The sequence below is a fragment of the Pleurodeles waltl genome, chromosome 2_2 (assembly GCF_031143425.1).
Source record: "Pleurodeles waltl isolate 20211129_DDA chromosome 2_2, aPleWal1.hap1.20221129, whole genome shotgun sequence".
Lineage (NCBI taxonomy): Eukaryota > Metazoa > Chordata > Amphibia > Caudata > Salamandridae > Pleurodeles > Pleurodeles waltl.
In genome coordinates, this window is record NC_090439.1 from 509796433 (window position 1) to 509814263 (window position 17831).

Here is a 17831-nt window from a genome sequence, read left to right on the forward strand (position 1 = left end):
TCACTCCAGCGTGGGACATCTTCTGCATCTATCAGGAACTCTTCTCCCGCTCCAGGGCTGCAGTGCTGACTTGTTCTTCCTCACCATCAACCACCTCCTGCAAGTACAACTGGTAGGTAGACGCCCCAACTCCTCCTAGACTCCACTATGACTTTTGGACTTGGTCCCCTAGCTCCACAGGTCTTCTTCTCCAGGGATCCACTGCTTGTTTCTTGCAGTCTGGTTTGGGTGTCTTCTTTTTTTTCCTTTTGGGTGGTTTGGGAAATTCCAGTGATTTACTCCTGCTTTCCTGGTTGCTGGGGGGTACTGTGTTACTTACCTCTGTGGTTTTCTAGTACTCCCAGCTCCCCTCTACACATTCTCCTTACCTAGGTGGGGGTTCTGTGTTTGCAGTCCATTTTTTTTTAGTATGTGGTTTGGGCTCCCCCTAGGGTCACTATTGGTTTTTGCTATTTGCACCGTTTTGTAACCTTTTCTATGCCTATTACGGTTTACTAGTGTATATAAGTAGTGGATTACTTAACTCCTATTGGAGTGTTTCCCTTCTAGTACTTTGTAGTATTGTGTTCCAAAAATAAAGTACCTTTGTTTTTGTACAACTGAGTGTTGTCTTTCATGTGTGTAAGTGTGTGTGACTACAGTGGTTTTGCATGAGCTTTGCATGTCTCCTAGATAAGCCTTGGCTGCTCATCCACAGCTACCTCTAGAGAGCGTGGCTTCTAGGCCCTGCCTACACTTCACTAACAGGGGATACCTGGCCTGGTATAAGGTGTAAGTACCTTAGATACCTACCACACACCAACTTCCTACAAAGTGAGACTGCAGAACTGCCATGTCAGCCTATACGAGCAGCCTGCTGCCCTAGTGCAACTCTGCCCACACCAATTGCAGGCAGAGTCCATTTACTGCCCATAGTACAGGCCAGTCACCCCTTAAAGCAGGCCTTCTATAGCCCAGGAGGCAGGGGGCACTGTACTATGAGTGATGACATATATGCATGGGCATATGTGACCCTGTGATAGCATTTAAAAAGTAATGCTACCATGAGTAACCTGCAGTCCATAGGATAACATTGACTGGTATATAGGCAGTTCCCAGATGTCCAGCTCCCTAATGGCCCGGCCGATTCCCCCGTGTTTGGTATCTAACACCTTGCTTTTTTAACCCTGAGCATGATGCCCATGCTCAGAATTAAATAGCATGTGCTCTGGTGGCACCCTTAGAGGGTGCCCACCAAGCTTTCTGCTGTTTCGGCGGGCTCTCTCTCTCTCTCTCGAGCCTCTGCCACCACAGACAATTCATCCCTCCTGCTGGTTGTGATAGCACTTCCACAGGATGGAGACAAAGGGCCTGGGAAGGCAGGTCACACCTCCTCCCTCCCAGGCTGGCTAGTAGGAAACGTAATCAAGGCTGTGAGCCTCTGTAGGAAGTTGGCTCTGTATATACTATTTCAAAGTAAGAAATAGAGTGCACAGAGTCAAAGGGTTCCCCTTAGAGGTAAGATAGAGCATTAGAATTATCTCTTTTTTGCCACTATTTTGAGGTAGTGTGGTCGAGCAGTAGGCTTATCAGAGGGTAGTGTTAAGCATTTGTTGTACACACACAGGCAATAAAGGAGAAACACACACTCAAAGACTTACTCCAGGCCAATAGGTTTTTATATAGAAAAACCTTTTCTTAGTTTATTTTAAGAACCACAGGTTCAAGATTTACAAGTAATACTTCAAATGAAAGGTATTTCACTCAGGTATTCTAGGAACTTTGAATAATCACAATAGCATGTACAGTTTTGACAAAAATGACAATACGCTATTTTAAAAGTGGACACAGTGCAAATATCAACAGATCCTGGGGGAGGTAAGTAATTGTTAAGTTCACAGGTAAGTAAAACACTTACAGGGTTCAAAGTTGGGTCCAAGGTAGCCCACCGTTGGGGGTTCAAGGCAACCCCAAAGTTACCACACCAGCAGCTCAGGGCCGGTCAGGTGCAGAGGTCAAAGAGGTGCCCAAAAAACAGTCTTCAATGGAAACAGGGGTGCCCCGGTTCCAGTCTGCCAGCAGGTAAGTACCCGCGTCCTTGGAGGGCAGACCAGGGGGGTCTTGTAGGGCACTGGGGGGGAACACAAGCAGGCACAGAAAGTACACCCTCAGCGGCACAGGGGCGGCAGGGTGCAGAGTGCAAACAGGTGTTGGGTTTTGTGTAGAAAGCAATGGGGAGACCCGGGGGTCTCTTCAACAATGCAGGCAGGCACAGGGGGGGGCTCCTCGGGGTAGCCACCACCTGGGCGAGGCAGAGGGTCGCTCCTGTACTGGAGTTCGGTTCCTTCAGGTCCTGGGGGCTGCGGGTGTAGTGTTGGTTCCAGGCGTCGGGTCCCTTGTTACAGGCAGTCGCGGTCAGAGGGGAGCCTCTGGATTTCCTCTGCAGGCGTCACTGTGGGGGGTCAGGGGGGTCAACTCTGGCTACTCAAAGGCTCGCAGTCGCCGGGGAGTCCTCCCTGAGGTATTTGTTTTCTGCAGGTCGAGCCGGGGGCGTCGGGTGCAGAGTGGAAAGTCTCACGCTTCCGGTGGGAAACGTGGGGTCTTTAAAGTTGCTTCTTTGTTGCAGAAAATTGCAGTTTGTTGAACAGGGCTGCTGTTCTCAGGAGCTTCTTGGTCCTTTAGATGCAGGGCAGTCCTCTGAGGCTTCAGAGGTCGCTGGTCCCTGTTGGATGCGTTGCTGTTGCAGTTTTCGTCGAAGTACGGAGACAGGCCGGTGGGGCTGGGGCCAAATCAGTTGTCGTCTCCGTCTTCACTGCAGGGCGAGCCTCTGGATTTCCTCTGCAGGCGTCGCTGTGGGGTTCAGGGGGGTCAACTCTGGCTACTCACGGGCTCGCAGTCGTCGGGGAGTCCTCCCTGTAGTGTTAGTTTTCTGCAAGTCGAGCAGAGTGGAAAGACTCACGCTTCCGGCGGGAAACGTGTGGTCTTTAAAAGTTGCTTCTTTGTTTCCAAAAGTTGCAGTTTCTTGAACAGGGCCGCTGGAAGTGGTCACTACAGGGGCGGGCCAGCCACAGGGACCAGTAGCCCATTGGCCACTCTCCCCCCTCACCCTTAACGCCCCTAAACCAGGATTTAAGGAGCCCATCCTGGCAAAAGAACCTTAGTTCTAACTTGAAAAGAAGAGGCACACCGAAGACATTGTCACTGACAAAAGAACCTGGACTCCAGCCGCAGCTCAAAGAAAGGAGACCACCACTGGAACTGAGTGACCGACGTGTGCCAGAGGTGAAAGCTTGTTGGTCCCAGCAAGAGGGACCCCAGTGGACACTGAGAAGCCAAGAAAGACTCCCATGACTGGTGGTTTTAGTCCCCTGTAAACTGCAGAAGTAAACACCGTGCTACCCTAATAGGCTCAGTGTTAGTGGGCCTAAAGAAACTCAGTGTCCAGCATCCAAAGAGTGGGAGTGAGGTCTCTGCCAAGTTTCAAGCCTCTGCTCCCTGCTGGACGACCTCCTGCCGTTGAAGTACCAGTAGTCCACTTTTGCAGCTACCCAGGCTTGTTTGTAGCCAATTCAGGAACAGGCGGACATCACGGACTTCAGAGCAGACCCCTAGCATAGAAACAGACGTCTGCGACGACCCCTCTTCTTTGGTTCTGCATCTTGAAGAGAGTGTCCTTGAGAGGAGCAGCAAAGAAGCTTTGGCGTAACCAGCTCCTGTGATCGACAGCTAGGAGCCACTTCTGCACCCGGAGCCACCAGGGCGTGCTGGTGAAGTTTCAATTGTTGATTCCTGGTCTCAGCCTCCCAAAGATGTCTACATCCAGAGGGTAGAGCATGGGTCCACCCCCAAGTACATGTTTGCCAAGTGGTGTAAATGTGCCAGCAGCAGCGGACCCAGTCTCCACCCGGATACCCTCGGCAAGGTAACAATAAGCTGACTGTTGACTCTTGTTCTAGGGCCCTGCAGAACCTTAAGTCCAGGTGGGTTCTTCCCCTGCAAACGCCCGACTGCACACTTTGATTTTCTCCATTGACTTCAAAGGGTGCCATTTAAACAGTGAAAATATCCTATTTTTCCAAAGCTTCTAAAATTCGTAACTCCAGTTTTGCGTAACTTTACAAGTTTGTTTTGGTGTCTAAATTTATATAAAAATCTGCTTTATTTTTTTAAACTGGTGCCAGACTTCTTTTGAGTCGTGTTTTTGTCCACATTGATATTGTGAAATGCTTTATACATGTTCCTCTGAGTAGTCTGATTGCTCTTTGCCACACTACCAGGACTGAACTAAGTTTTACTAGTGTGAACCTGAGGTCAACTACATGTTAATGTGTTAGCATTACATGGGGAAAACTCACCAGTCATACCACATAATACTGCCACCTTGCTACATTTTCCCACCAGAATTCTTTAAACGGTCACCTGGGAAACTAGCAAGTCATATATAAACAATGCTAGATTTGATGGAGTCCTTCGTTGCTGTTTTGGGGGCCCCTGCAAGAGTCCGATGAGGCCCCAAGTACTTTGGGCCCCCAATCATTGTTGCTGGCTTTACCCTCCCCCCCTTCCCCGGAAGGCCAGTCATGGCCTGGGAGGGGGGTGGGGGCTCTCAAAGATTGTGAGCCCCAGGAAGGGCCATTATAAAAACAGGAGGGGGTGCGTGCCACCCCCTTCCCCACAAATCATCACAAGGCCCCCATTTTCGCTCATGGAGTACCGGGGGCCCCCTTTGTTCTCCTCCTGGCACTGAAGGTGCCTTTTTCATCTGGACAAACAGGTACTTTGCGCTCTAAATGTTCATGATATGGACAGTGTAGGCTTATATGTTTTCCTGGACTTCTGATGATGTAACATATATGTGCTGATGTTTCTTTTATGGCCATGAAATGCTGATATGTTTTCTTGACTTGCCATATGTTTTGTAATGTTCTTGATATGGGCGTTTATGATATTGCTATAACAAGTGCATTAATTTAGTAATGTGATTCCTGACTACTGCTTATGTTGCAGAATCATGAGTAACCTGTGTGTTGTGTGTGTGACTGCTGGTTCTGCAGAGTAACTATTGTATAATGTTCTGACAACTGCTTGAGTAGCAGGATACTACGGACATGTGTTTGGTCTAATGATTGCGTTGTGTACGATACAGTTTATATTTATATCACTTGATGTTGTGTTTCCTTTGTGGTGGGGATAGTGCGTCACGTGTGTTGTGTGTGTTGTGTAAACGCTTTACACATTGCCTCTGGGATAGGCCTGACTGCTCGTGCCAAGCTACCAAGGGGGTGAGCAGGTGTTATCTTGGACGTCTAACTCCCATGCCCTGACTAGAATGGGTGGTTTCTGCCTGGCTTAGGTGCATTCCCTAGTTAACCAGAAACCCCATATTCACAAGTTGAGGAGTCTACATTTAGAAGTGTCCATTAGAAAAGGAATCTCACAACTGAATTCAGAAGTGAACACATATATGGATTATGCAGTGCTTGCTAATGGCCTAAAATCTACCTATAGGATACACTAACTATTCTTTTGAAAAGACCGCAATACACATCTTAGTGACAAAAACAATTAAAATGCAAATCATTATCCGGTTTACACATTCCTAATCACAATGAGTTATGTAGATCATTACTAAATGAATTAACATGGAACCATTACCAAGAAGAACAACTACAAAGAAACCCCTCTGTTGATTGAAACACACAGAATTACCATTGTATGGATGAACGCATATAAGTGGGTATTATTGTATTTGTATAATCCAAACCTAATGAAAAGCATCAGAGCACTGTACAGGGTCAAGACAAGGAAGTAGTCAACAAGTGATTCGAGAGTTAGCTGGTTTGTGGATTGTCAATGAATCATGATTCAGTGTTCTTTAAAGAGGCTATCCTTCAACTCTACCTGACTGTGGCAGGTTTAGGGTGACACTGGTGTACAGAGATGTTGTTTCACATCCTGGGTGCATAGATAGAAAAAGTACGTGGCCTTGTTTTTTTTTGTTTTACATTTGTCTCCAGTCTGATGGCTGTGTGCAGAGAGAGCCACTAGGGCTGGTGAGCTTGTCAGAGACATAACCAAGGGTGCAGTTTGTGAAAGCTGTGTAAATGATGCATCATTTATATAAATACACACCAATATATTACTTATATCATACAGAATGCATTGGGGGCAAAGAAAACATGGGTCTTGGTGCCGCTTTCTAAACGCAGCTTAATAGCCATCAGCAACAGCATGCTGCTTTTACCGACTATTCAATTTAGGAACCACATGGAAATATTTTTGATCACGACAATCCTAAGCTCATCTGCTGCAGTATCAATATCTAATAAAGCTGCAGCCGCATTAACATTGTAAAATACCATTAATAAGGAAATGTTTCCTTTACCTTTGACACCAGACAATGATGATTACTCCAAAAAACATGACTAAAAAGGCCATGTATGAGATCCACATGATGACAGCCATGGCATCCAAGCCAAAGATAGTCCACGGGATGGGACTCGGAGGGGCCTGTGGCTTGGGTCCACATACAAGGGAGCAATCTTGACAACTGCACGGAGACCCTTCATCTTCCACAGACTCATTGCAGCCGATGGTGGCATTGTTCATCGGGATCATTCCATGAAGGGGAATATCTGCAAGCAGATTAGAGGGTGAGGTATAAAGTTAACATACTTCTGGAACGAAAGAAGCAGCAGCTACATACAAGTTATATCTTAGGATACATTGAGACTCAGACTTTCTAATGACCAGCAACATAATTATATAAATCCAATGTGTCCTAAAAAAAGGCCACTTTATATAATGTATTTGGTTAAGCATGACTGGGAGGTCAGTGAATACCTTACATGCTGTGTCTTAAGACATTCTTAGAACATGACCACTTTCAGCAATATATCATCGATAAACATCCTTGGTTTATTTAAGGAAATCAAATACACCAAAGGCCCTAACATTAGTAGTTTTTTTTTTTTTTTACTTGAAAGGTTGCATGAACGGCCACCCAAAAGGCACAGAGGAGACCAACAGCGCAACAGACTGCTTTAAGGGAATTGAGTGCCATTTGAGGCGCACGTATCTAAAATATAATTTCTATGCATATACGCATGCAGGCTTATATAGCATGAACCTAGCAAAGAAACACCAGAACACTGTAGGCAGTAAAGATGTAGGCGATTCAAGATTTTCTTTCTGAAGGAAAGGACTGAGCTTGATCTATGCTGGACTGTTGTTCCATATGGGTGCAGTAGCGGCAGGCGGCCATTAAGAGTGGTGGGGCATAATCCTTAGCTTGAATTCTAGTGAGCAAAACAGACTCACTTAATTGGAGGTTTTGGTCTGGCGGTTCGCTCACACTCGCTTGCAGTCAGTCTTATTCTCACTTGATCTTAGTCATTTACTCTTGTTCGCACTTGCAGTCACTTTTACTTACTGACTCGGTTCCACTGACTTAAGCAGTCTCACTCATTCGCACTCTGACCCAGAGTCTCACTCATTCTCAGTTACTCTCACTCAATCCCTCTCATTCTAAGTCAATCTGGTTGACTCAATCTCACTCTGACTCACTCAGTCTTACTTAGTCTCGCTCAGTCTCACTTTGACTCACTCATTCCCACCCAGTCTCACTCATTCTCACCTAGTGTCCCCGAGTCACTCGTTCTTCCTGATTCACTCAGTCCTGCTAATTCTGATTCAAGCAATGTCATTGTGACTCGTACTCAATCAGTCCCACTCATTCTCACTCAGTCCCATTTAGTCTCTCTCATTGACTCGCACAATATCACTCTGACTCACCCAATTTACCTCTGCTCATCTGATTCAGTCATTCCTACTCAGTCTCACCCATTCTCACCTAGTTTCCACGAGTCTCCACTTAATTCACTCATCCTCCCCGATTCACACACTCTATCATAGACACGCTCTCTCATACATGCATAGTACTGAAAAGCAGTTTTTACTTACCTTTCTGTCTATGCAGGTCCCGTTCGCTGCTGCTACTTTCAGCTTTTGAAATTAAACTTTCTCAGCTTCGGACACTTGAAACTAAAACCTGCCCAGTTGCAGATTTGAGTTTTCAGTCTCTGCTCATTCATCCCACCCTATACCAACTCGGTTTTCTCTATGGATAAACTGCCACTGGGTGCCTAGCTTGAGAAGGTTGGTCTTTATCTTTTTTTCAAATTAACGTCAGACCATGCAACCACTGTGTGTTCTGCTGGTGATGGAGCAGGTCTTAAAGATGACATGGGCTTGCAGGGGAAGTCTGTCCAGGAATACCGGCTGGAGACAAATGAGGGAATAATCCTCTCATCCTTAGACGGGAATAGCTGCATGGTACTACACACATTTTTGGGTATATAGTGAAAGATGGAGATGCTGGCAAGTGAGGAACTGCTAACATCCAGATGTGAAAAGCCCAAGGGTTGAATAAGTATACTTCAATTCCAATTGAGGTTCAATTCAGGAAAGTATGATTTTAGTCTGTGCAAAAGAGACACCTGGTACCAGGCATGGTGATTGTTGGTTGGGATGTAGATTCTGAGGAAACGTTTGATTGATGATTGTCTTAATTTAAAGAACATCATCTGCAGTTAGTGAGATTTGGGCTTTCCGCAGTGTTGAGTGCTCACAAAGTACAGATTCTTGGGGCCTTGAGTGTCGAAGTGTGCTTTCAGTGAGAGGCTGGGTCCAGGAAAGGAAAGAGCTACATTTAACTGTGTCATCAGCTGGAGTTACCAGGGTGAGGAGGTCTGACTCAAAGTGTCAACTGAGACATCCTTCCGAGAGCAGGACTGTCCGTTAGATTTTGGTAAACTCGGCTGTACATCTGGTGTGGGGCTGATGATTATCGGTATGTGGCCTTGTCTACCCAGTCCTCTGGGCAACTGCAAACAGTGAACGGATAGAAAGGAAATGCCGTATGTTGACAAAGAGCAAACAAACAAAAAAAACATGTACCAAAAATCTATGTACAACACCACACGAGAAAATAGATCCAGAAAAGCTTCTACTAGTGGAGGCATACCATCAGTATTCTTAAAAATACAGAGATAATGGGACATGGCTAGACCAAATATTAGAACTATAAGGAGTGATTCAGAACATTTAGAAATGAGTTTACACTTGGGTTTGCCCTACATTTCTGTAAATGGGTAGGGATGCTATACAAGGCCCCCCAACAGCTGCAGTTAGTGTTTGAGCTAGAGAAAGGCACGTAACAGGGATGTCCACTCTGCCCCTTACTTTTGCGTTTTGTATTTAGCCACTGGCATATTAGTTTAAATCAACTAGTGACATAGTAGGATTCATCACAGAAAGGGATGAGTCGTCAGGTGTGGTATTGGGGAAACCTGCTATATGCTGATGAGCTACGTCTCTAAACCGCTAATGCAACTTCCAGAGTAGTCAAAGTATTTGTCCTGTTTGAGAAATTTGGAATGCATTCAGGATATAAAATAAACTGGGAAAAATGTAGGATCAGTGATGCAAAAGATTAACACTTAGGAAAAGCTCAATAGCATCAAACCAAAAGAGCAAGGGTTTAAACATTGCGATATATGTGTTATGTCACATACAAAATTGTTTATTAGGAACACAGAACCACACCTAAAAGGGTGTCAAACCAACATATGTAGATGAAGATTGCTGCCTGTGACAATACTTGGTAAAGTAAAATGAAAAATCTTCCAAAGTTGCTACATGTGATGCGAAACACACCATTCGTAATGCTGGAATCATTTTGTTAGAAGAACAGACTGGGCACTAAGGATTTTTCTTTGAAATGGGCTACCCCATGGATAGCGTTGAGCATTCTGTGCAGAAAGGATACAGCCAGGAGGTAAAACTGCATGGCCAGGATTTGGTATTAGACCTGATGTACACAGGGCACCGGGCAAGGACTTGCATAAAGTTCACTTGACATAGTTTTAAAACATGAGTAAATTGTTTAAAAAAAGGCCATCTCAAAGACACCTTAATATCATTATAAACACCAAGCATGGCATTTAAAAAATGGCCACAATGTGTTGATTTGCAGCAGAAATACCCCCCCCCCAAGTCTAATTTGGCCAACACATTACATTGTTTTTAAAACAGATCACCAAAAACATGAACTTTACGTTTTTTTTAATAAGAGATGTGGTGTCCTTTGCTCTCACAGAAATGTGGCACTGCATTTATTTTCTCATGTGTATCAATTAAAAAAAAAAATAATGCAAAACTTAAACTCTGAATCATAATACTGTGCATCAGCTTCTGATGTACCGCATAACACAGCCATAAATTCTGAAAAGTCGACTTTGCCGCATTACCTGAGAAGATGGGTGTGATAGTAAAGGGTGACTGTCCATTGTTTATGTTGAACAGGAACTCAATCCAGTTGGTAGCATTGCAGTCCTTGGCTTCCTTTCCACAAAGTATACCCAGTGCCTTTTCGTTACTTGAAGGCGCTTCGACATCACGGCAGGCATTGTACATTGCTAGATGAGAGATTTTGTCTATCATTAACACACATTAAAAAACACTGGCCAAAATCTTTCCTTTAAAAGACAAAAATAAAGCAATATGGGTCAGGAAAATGAAAAAGCAGATGTGTGCCACACTGTGCAGTGAATATACAATGGGTTTACCAAGCACCGTAAGCCGACAGCCAGCGCTAGGCAAACATCACTGATGCTTATGGGTGGGAATCAGCTTAGATGTTGGCCTGGTGAACTCGAATATACTCATCAACGAAAAAAAAAACACTGGTAAATTAAAATATTCAATGAGCTGGTAACCTTTTGAAATTCACGTTAAGAGGAGAATACTTCAGCAGCTAAGGCGAAAGGTATTATTTAGAGAATATTTGCAATCTACTGGGTTTAAAATCAAATGTGTACCTTTAAAAAAGGAATTGTTGTTTACAAGTAACTCAGAGAATCCTAGGCCTGTGAGTTCTAGAGAAATTGCGCAACATGCCGGCCTCCCCCCTCAAGTATGTGTTGACACCGCCTGGACTTTCACGCAGTATCTACATCCTCATTTTGTATAAATATAATGCAGGTCGGGAGTATCCAACACTGGTTGCGCCGGAGTCTAACAGAGTGTGGGCCAATGTGTGACAATTGTACCAAGGGCCCTAATTCAAGCATGGAAAATGTACTGCTTGCCCAGTGCTAGGTGGTAAAAGACTGCTATTTTGACAGTGGGATGGTTCCCTTGCTAGCCTTGGCTAACAGCCACAGAGTCTGCAATACGAATAATGGCTAAGCCATAGGGCAGGAGCTTGGAACAGAGTACCTGTGGCCTATTTGTACCACAGTAACAGGAATAAAGCTCTCCTTATTTGCCCATCAAAGTGGATTCCTTATAGCAATCCTGGGAAATCGGGGATGGCATTGGCAAAGCAGCACCTAACCAAATCGGGCATTCATTCCAATATCTCTGCAGCAATGGCTACAAAATCTAATATATTTCCACGCATTACCGTAGATTTAGTTTGAAGCCTGTTCGAAAATTTGGTGCAACTATAAGATCATACACTGTAGGTAGTTTAATTTAAGCAATGTACCACAGGGTTATATAATTTTAGAGTTAATAGGGAGTCTTTCTATTCACTTTGAGTTGTTTCCAGAGGGAAACCATTTTAAGAGTCGTTATTATGTGTTGTAGAATTTTTAGTTTTAAACAGAAACTGAAGACATTAACGTCTGAGAAATTAATTCCCCAGATAAATATATCATATTTGCAGAATCATATTGTCAAATATGTCATTTTCTGTATTGCATTTAGGTAACTGTCAGCGGTGAACAGTCACAGTGCATTATATATATATATATATATATATATATATATATATATATATATATATATATATTATTTATATTTATTTTTTTATTTTATTTTAACCCAAGGCTTTAGGGAAAACCATAAAAATCCTCAAAAAAGTATCCCCTAAGTGCCTCTGACATGACTAGAAGCTGGGACTGGGACCTGCAAGAGAAGAAGAGCAACAAAATAATGGCTCTTGTAAAACAACCTCTGGCAGCCACAGGACTAGTGGTCAAGTATTAGGTTCAAAGTCCTAAAAAGCAACCTCACAAAAGAGTTCATCGTTAGAGAAGTATTCCAAACGTCTGATGTTCTTGCATTCTTTCCAGGTTCAATATATACATATAGGCAGAGGAAGCAGGAAGAGTTAAAAAGCAAGAGGGGGAAGTAAGTGCACCAAAGCTTGTAAGATGGATTTCCAGACTTCAACACAGACTAGGGGACACCTGCAGAAGACATCCATGTACGAAAATATCTCATCTTATGTAGCCTGATTCCAGGACCGAGTAGATTTATCTGACACCAGGACATGTTAAAACTTTCCTTCCTTGAGACATATTGAATGAGGGCTTTACTGTTCCCATCGCGAAGGTTAATGTGGTTATCGCCCAAACGTTTGTCAGGATCATTACATTCTGACCAAGCAAACTGAGTAACACTACACCAGGACTAGGTAGTCAACCTAAAGAACCAAAGTTCAATGCCCAGAAAAAAAATCTAACTCGATTCAGAGAGTACACGAAGGAACACATCTTGCATGTTCACAATCTATCTCCATGAGAGGCGTTACTGGAAATACGGGCAGATTTCAAGATATCACAAAATACTGGTAGAAGAGAGTCTCCAAAAATATGGAAGCTACAAAATCCCATCGACAGACATCTAAGTTAGTGTATGGAGCTCGAAAGAAACCATGTACTAGAGTTGAGAAAGCCTAAACAAATTTGGAAAAGTGTGAGGGGCAAGGAGTCACTACTTCGGGTTCTCATGGACAAATGTTGGCTATATGTTTATGTGAAAACATTATAGGTTGCTAAAGGAAAGTAAGACTGGAAGTCTGTTTCTATATCACATGTGCTACATTTATGGCAGCATTAGAATGTATTTTTCTAAAACTGAAGAAGTGGCAACAGCCAAGAGCCTGCATAATTTGTTCTTCTTTATTATTTATTTCAAAACATTTAAGAACCTAATATTTTTTTTAAACAACCAACAGAAAAAATATAGTGGCTTACTGCAGCAATGGAAACCAGATGCAGCACTATTACGTTAAGCTACAGACTATGATCTTAACATTGAATCTTCTGCTCCGGTCATTCATATGATGCCAAACACGGTACAACCACAGGCCACAAAAACAAGTACATCTGTGGAGAGAAGGGCATTTATAAATATGAAAAATAAAAGAAAACCTGGACTAGGCTAGGGGCCATATTTAGAGAAAGTCAGGCAGGACTCCTGGTCCCAGATGTTGTGGAGTACCACGAATGACAAACTCCTAGTCCACCTACTCTATTTAGAGTCATGTTTCTGCCGGTAGAAGCTTTGCCGGTGGCCTAACTGATATTGGTCTACTGGCCAAAATACCTCAGACCCATCTTATGTAGGCTAATGTATCTTGTTTTGCTGTTTGGGACTGTCAAGGGAAGCCCAGTGGTCCTGAAAAAGAAAGACAGTGCAAGAAAACTCCCAGCATGCTGGAGACATTTTTTTTTCCCCCCAAAATAAACCCTTGCTTTGGGACCTTATTTTTGAAAAAAACAAAAATAACCTTGCTGTGTAAGGGCACTGAAAATGGTGCCTGCACAGTAAGCTTCAGTACCTTCAGAGGATTGGCCATGACAGCAGCTCCCCTGAAGGGACTGATCACTCCATCAGGCAGATGGAGAGCTCTAAATATGGTAGGCTCTAGTCCAAGGCAGCAGAGTACCTCTCATCTAAATCTCAAGTGCTACACAACACTTCCAGTACCTGAATAGGACAAAAATGACAACAAATGGATAGAATGTCAAGGACAAGTGGTAAAAGGCAATAGAAGGATTACAAAACAGGCACGTGGAAACGCTAAGCTTACCATTTGCAAAACGGTTTCCAAGGTAATACTCCACTGCAGTGATGCTCTGTTTTGTAATGTTTGTACCCGGCACTGGGTAGTCCTCAGTTTGGGTAACATTCATAAACTGAACCTGGTCCGGGCTGCAAGTCAGCTCACAGAAGAGGATGATTAAATTATGAAAACAAGATGGACATCTGGAAAACAAATGAAAAGAAGTTGAGGTGCTAATGGTCCTTGAGGACAATATATTTCATGACACCAGACCTAAAAGATGTAATTTACATAAACATATATATAAACACTAGATTTAAATCTGTAAAGAGATACGATGTGATCTAGAAAGCGTTTTTAATGAGGTCTGGCGTTAACCAAGACCTTGTGATTTTACTAAAATTATACACATTAGATACTTATAGGGGCTGTCAGCCAGCCCTCTTCATCCTCTGGTCTGCTGTAGTGTAATTCGCCTTTTCGTCCACGGACTACAGCATCCAGCATAGGTCGCCGGGCCAGGCCTCTCCAGCCACTGGTTAACATCAAGGCATTCTGCCCTCGCATAGGAAGCAAATCTGTACACAAAGTTGTTCTCTTCAGTTCCAAGAACTACTATGGCAAAGTGTGTTTTTGAGACCAATAAGTATTTCTGCTTTTAGTAATGATTATTTTTTTAATATTGACAAGATCCCATCAGCTCTCCCAGCAATACAATTTAACAAAATCCATGGCAAAACAAGCAAACATTGACAAAGATCAAAAGAATAGCAGCGAACATCAGACCTGTCAAATTTGATCCCCATTCCATCTTTAGGAAGTTACATGATTTTTTGGACAGGTACAGCTATGCAGAATACAACATACACTTCAGAGAAATTGTGGCAGTGGAAGAAAGGATGGTGGGGGTATTACGGAGAACAGAATCAGGTTTACTAAGCATGGTGAGCAAACCTTTCCATAAGAAGAAGAAAACCATTGGGTAGAATGTTAGGATCAAAGCAGATAACCTGACGTTTTCAAGAGGGTGTTCCTGGTCCAGTGACAGTTCAAGTGGCCTAGGATTGTGAATAGCCAGCCAAGCCTGGTATGGCTTAAGGAGTCTAAAAGGTCTTAGGCAGAAAGGGCAAATAGAAAGGGGGGGTAGGGTTGGGACGTCCTAGCATTCCTCTAGGACATGAAACCTGGAATAGGGGTACTCAGCACAATCAGACAGGGATTGTAATGGCCTCTGCACCAACATAATACCCCGACAACCATTGTCAAGGATGCTGGCCATCAGACTACTACTGGAGAGAAGTGAGGGAGGAGCGAGTGCATGGAGGACGGAGGAGCGGAAGAGCGAGGAGAGATGAGCACGGTGAGAGGAGTGAGGGCTGTGCACCCCCACCCACCTGGGTCGCAGTTATGGCTTAGTCCTAATCGGCAAACATGCAGCTGCCTCCAGGTAGCTGTAACCCGCTGTGTCTCGCTGGACCAGAAGTGGTGGAGCGGCGACTGAGGCTGTGGCAATCGCAGCCACGGTGTGCAGGTTTGCAGCTGGGGCTCCCACTAGTAGCGGCTCCTGGCTGCGGACAAATTTACAGCTTCAGGCACCAGGAGAAGGATCTCAGCTGGGGTACCCCTCATGCCGGCAGTGAGTTGGGAGCTGCTGTAGCAGTATTATTGTGCTGCAGTGCGGTGGGGGGCACGCTGAGAGAGTGGCGAGAAAGACTGTCAGGCCAAGGTATACCGCCTCCTGGAGGGCCTTACCCCCTAACCTGACTGTACAGATTAGAGTCTAGTATTGTGCAAAGGAACACACAGAGGATTAAGTAAACACCTGAGTTGGGAATCTACCAGTGAACAGGATTAACCATAGGCACAACACCATCTTCTTCAAGTAGCATAACACAGCTTAATCACAACAATCAGAATTAAAGCAACTCGGCGTTCCTACTCTCTGCTCTCCTAGTTAACTCACTATAGCCAATCTGCAATCAAGTCTGGAGCCCCCCTCTGAAGTTATAAATGAAGAGAACGAATAGAAGGGTATTTGAGGTTAGTTACAAGGGTACGGTTGACATTAGGTCACTTATAAGTAGGTTGAACCTGGTAACTGCGGAAGCGGGCAACTAAGTCTGGGTGTGGCTTGCAGTCCGGTGTGCTTCTCCCCCCCCCCTCCCCCCCCCCCCCCCAGTACTCCCCCTCTTCGCCCTTGGAACCAGGAGTGCCCTTAGGGCTGCACACAATCTACTGGGAAACAAAAGATAACAATATACAACTTGGGAACACTGAGATACCTGATAAGCCCCAGAAGGCCCAGTCGCAACAAGCATTTTTGAGAATTTTTTGAAAATTAGATCTGGCAAAGCTTGCCAGCCAGTAGCGAACAAGTCACGCAGGAGACTGTCCTCCAAGAACTCAAACACAACCTACAAGTGACGAAAGGCAACAGACAGCTGTTTGGTGAAGGTCCCCACACCAAACAATTCACATGCCCTCCTCTGTTATTGATTAATCATTATATTAATTCAAGTTTTCCCAGAAAAAAGTGGCAATAGAAAAGTTACTATCAACCATTGCCTACTACAGACAAACATTTCCTGACTGGGGCATAATGCTGACTGGAGACATCAACTCAAATTTAATGCTGGAAGCAGAGGATGAGCAAATTCTTAATATTGGCAATCTATGCTAGAATATCCCTCCGCAAGCAAACTTAACTACAAAACAACTTGGCCACCTAGGGGAACATCTAGTAACTTCATTGGTATTTCTGAAAATGCGAGTTGTAAATGGGAGAGTCCCAGAAGACTCCCCAACAAGCTACAGGTATCATGGTTTCAAATTGAGATCCATTATTGATTATATAGTAGTGTCTTTACCATTAATTCCTTTGGTTCAACTGTTTGCAATAGAATACAGCACGTTAAGTGACCATTCATATCAAATATTAGTTTTGAAATCTTCTCCACTAGTGCACAGTCAGGCCCCTGCCCAAGTGGGAACCATCAAATCAGTCAATTTAAAACAACTGAACTGGACATTGGAAACAATAGCTGATATTGCTGACGGCAAGCTTAAACATCTTCCCCCAGGTAACAGATGACTGGGAATACTTTGGAAAGATACTATTATAGTAACACATTAAACCTTTATGCCATCGGCCTTGCACCTACTTAGGCGCATCCGGCCCTATTTGAAACTCAAAACATTGTAGACTCCTCAAGAAGGAGCAGAAGAGATTGGCAAGGCATCTGAAAGTGTGTCCAGGAAATCTTCTGATGTGGGAACTTCTGAAGAGAGGGAATATAAGAAGCAAATCAGGAAGGAAAAGCTTGAAGCAAAGGATCTTTTCCGGGCCAAAGTAATTTACGCAGCAAAGCAGAATAACTTGACACAGTTCTGGGAAATTGTTAATCGCTTGAATATTAAATGGCAACCCATCAATAATTCAAACATCTAAGAGACTGAATTGATAAACCGTCTTAAAGAAACCATCTTGATAAGCCCACAAAGAAGTGATTCTGCCATCTCACTAAAAACACTGGCTGGTTCAATAATAAATCCAATAAGGGCGGGGACAGAGCACAAGCCTGCGAACTATAGGCTTATAGCCCTCCTAGATTCAGAGGCTAAGAACCACGCCTCACTGCTGCTGGCTGACCTATTAGATTGGACTACTCACAACAACATTATTCCACCAAATCAAGCGAACTTCAAAAAAGGAGCAGGCACAACCACAAATATACATGTGACTGTGTTTCTGGCTGAACAAAGTAAGTGATAAAGAAGAAATTATGTCTTGGTTTTATAGACTTCAAAGGCCACATCTGAGTTGGTCAATAGACAGCTGCTCTGGTGCAAGTTGAAGGTATGGGGTCTGCCAGACTAATTGCTAAACATAATAATCCTACTATACACAGATACATGGGTGCAAGTAAACATGGGGGATGGCTCAATGTTGATGACGAAAATCCCTACGCATTTAGGCCAGAAGCAAGGCTGCGTG

At 43.9% G+C, this 17831-nt stretch overlaps 1 protein-coding gene across 1 annotated transcript in view; it reads right to left on the bottom strand.

Moving 5' to 3' along the window:
* The window catches only part of NPC1 (NPC intracellular cholesterol transporter 1), a 313228-nt gene that overhangs the window by 159818 nt on the left and 135579 nt on the right, over positions 1-17831 (bottom strand). Inside the window, exons 4-6 of the mRNA XM_069220022.1 lie at positions 13865-14040; positions 10290-10457; positions 6365-6614 (exon numbers count right to left, since the gene is read on the bottom strand). Of these exons, the coding sequence (XP_069076123.1) occupies positions 6365-6614; positions 10290-10457; positions 13865-14040 (594 nt within the window). The remainder of the gene's footprint in view (positions 1-6364; positions 6615-10289; positions 10458-13864; positions 14041-17831) is intronic.